The 2500-nt window shown below is 49.1% G+C and overlaps 1 protein-coding gene across 1 annotated transcript in view; it reads right to left on the bottom strand.

The window, feature by feature from the left end:
* Nucleotides 1-2500, bottom strand: part of spata17 (spermatogenesis associated 17) — a gene marked incomplete at both ends in the record, with an annotated part of 28370 nt that overhangs the window by 2869 nt on the left and 23001 nt on the right. The window contains one exon of the mRNA XM_083684228.1: nucleotides 1145-1287. Coding sequence (XP_083540354.1) covers nucleotides 1145-1287 — 143 coding nt within the window. The remainder of the gene's footprint in view (nucleotides 1-1144; nucleotides 1288-2500) is intronic.

Below are 2500 nucleotides of genomic sequence, written 5' to 3'. Positions count from 1 at the left end.
GTGAGAGAGAAGAAATGGTTTTCGGTCAAGTCCCATGCAGTCAAGGGTACCATAACTATTGAATAGGCTGCAATTGTAGTTTAGTTTAGTTTAGTTTATGTGATCATTAAAAAAATCAAAGTACACATACAGAATGATGCCCTTGATTAACAATCAAGGATAAAAGGACAACAAACTGATTATTATTTCCATCTTGGTCCTCTTACATGAGGCAAGTTTGACTCTGTAAGCAGAGTCATTTGGCCTCATTCTACGTCTGATTTCTGCCATTCACCACGTTCCTGGTCTGAAACGCCTATCCAGCAGACCGTGCACCCTGAACCTACAAACAGTTCAGCAAAAATCTACCCCAAAAATACCTAGAATGAGGCGGATACAGCTGTACAGCCCAACTCAAGCCCCCCCCCCCCCCCCCCCCCCCCCCAGCAAAGTGTGCAACAGAAACACTTCTTAGCTAAACGTACAGACCAGACCAGACAGGACAAGGCAGTACTACTGAAACACACCAGCAGACCGTGCCCTCTCTTGTCTGTGACGGGCGAACCCCCACACAGCCTTATTTATCTCATTCCTGGGGAAGTGCTCCCTCTTTCTGCTCATCTCACTCGTTTCCAGGCAATTGCACTGGCTGCAGAGGGGCTGTGGCTGCTGGGAACACAGCTAATAAAGGACCCTGATCCATGAAAGGCCTTGAGCAAAGACACACTCAATTACCTAATGCCTGGGCCGGGGGGCCGAACAAGCCTGCCACGGCCCCCTCATTTACGTATGCGTGCGGCTGGGAAGGAGGGGGGGGGGGGGGTGGGGGTGAGCGTGTGTGTGTGTGTGTGTGCATATGCGTGTAAAAGAGTGCAGGTATTTATTAAATTGCTGTCAGTTTTGACAAATTTGTGCGGCTGAAGTTGGGAGGTTATGCGAGGCTGCGTTTTTTTCCCCCCGTTTTTTTTCCGCTGCTCATGGTTAAGAGCAAGTGTTGGTTTTTTCAAGGGGAGGGATTTTCTGTGTGTGTGTGTGTGTGTGTGTGTGTGTGTGTGTGTGTGTGTGTGTGTTTGAAGATCATCTTCAAATTGTGTTTGGACCGATGCCATAATAACCTCCAACGAAGTGGGGTGGCGTGGGGCAAAACAACTCTAAAAAGTCAAACAAAGCACCTTTTTTCCCTGGAGTTTTTCCGGATCCTCCTCTCGGAAGTGTTTGGTTCCGTAGGGCACCGGTTTAAAGGAAGAGGCGGTGTGGATCATCCCCTCATACCTCTGGTACTTATGGACCTTGGAGAAGGGCTGGAACCTGAGGCAGGGAGGGAGTGGAGAGACAAGCACGTAAACAAAATGGCTCCGCTGATTATCAACATAAACACCATCAAAGAAGACACATAATTGTATATTTCCGGACAGCATGTAAAGCATTTCTATACGGTTTCTATGTAAAGACCATAACAACCAGTTATGGGTTAACAAATGCATATTCAGGCATGAAATAACGCATCTTTCAGCCAAATCCACGCCCCATTTCTCTGATGATTTCTGGAAGCAACATCGGCAGTGTGGGCCTCCATCCCTCCATCCCTCCATCGCTCCCTCCCTCTATCCCTCCATCCCTCCATCCCTCTATCCCTCCATCCCTCCCTCCCTCCATCACTCTATCCCTCCATCCCTCCATCCCTCTATCCTTCCATCCCTCCATCGCTCCATCCCTCCATCCCTCTATCCCTCCATCCCTCCATCCCTCCATCCCTCCATCCCTCCCTCTCCTCTGCCGGTGGGGCAGGCCTGCTCTTCATCTCCGTCCCAGCCTTAGATTACATTAGTGCCCTCTGGTCTCCTCTAATGCGTCCTGCCTGGGGCTAATGTCTCTCTGCTTTGTACCATAGAGTGGAAATTACTGGGGTATCAGGGAATCACTTAAGAGTTCCCCCTTTTAGAACACGCATACACACACACACACACACACACACACACACACACACACACACACACACACACACACACACACACACACACACACGTCTGATTTCTGTCCAAGGCCCCTTACCACCCACACCCACACCCACACCCACCCACACACACACACACACACACACGTCTGATTTCTGTCCAAGGCCCCTTACCACACACACACACACACACACACACACACACACACACACACACACACACACACACACACACACACACACACACACACACACACACCCACTAGTCTGATTTCTGTCCAAGACATGTATGCTCTGTGTTTGTTGTGTACATATGTGTTGTTGAGTATACTGTATGTTGGGCGTGTGTTCAGAGTAAATAGTTGTTAACTGAGGAGCAATGCCAGCTGTTAATTACAGTCAGGTTGATTTTGCAAATTGCACCCCAGACACGTTGCCTGGGGGAAGATTTATCAGTCAGTGTATGAGAGAGAGAGAGAGAGAGAGAGAGAGAGAGAGAGAGAGTGTGTGTGTGTGTGTGTGTGTGGTGTGTGTGTGTGTGTGTGTGAGTGTGTGTGTTTGTGTGTG

Source organism: Argentina silus (genome assembly GCF_951799395.1).
Source record: "Argentina silus genome assembly, chromosome: 14".
NCBI classification, from domain to species: domain Eukaryota; kingdom Metazoa; phylum Chordata; class Actinopteri; order Argentiniformes; family Argentinidae; genus Argentina; species Argentina silus.
This window is presented reverse-complemented; position numbering and strand designations above follow the sequence as displayed.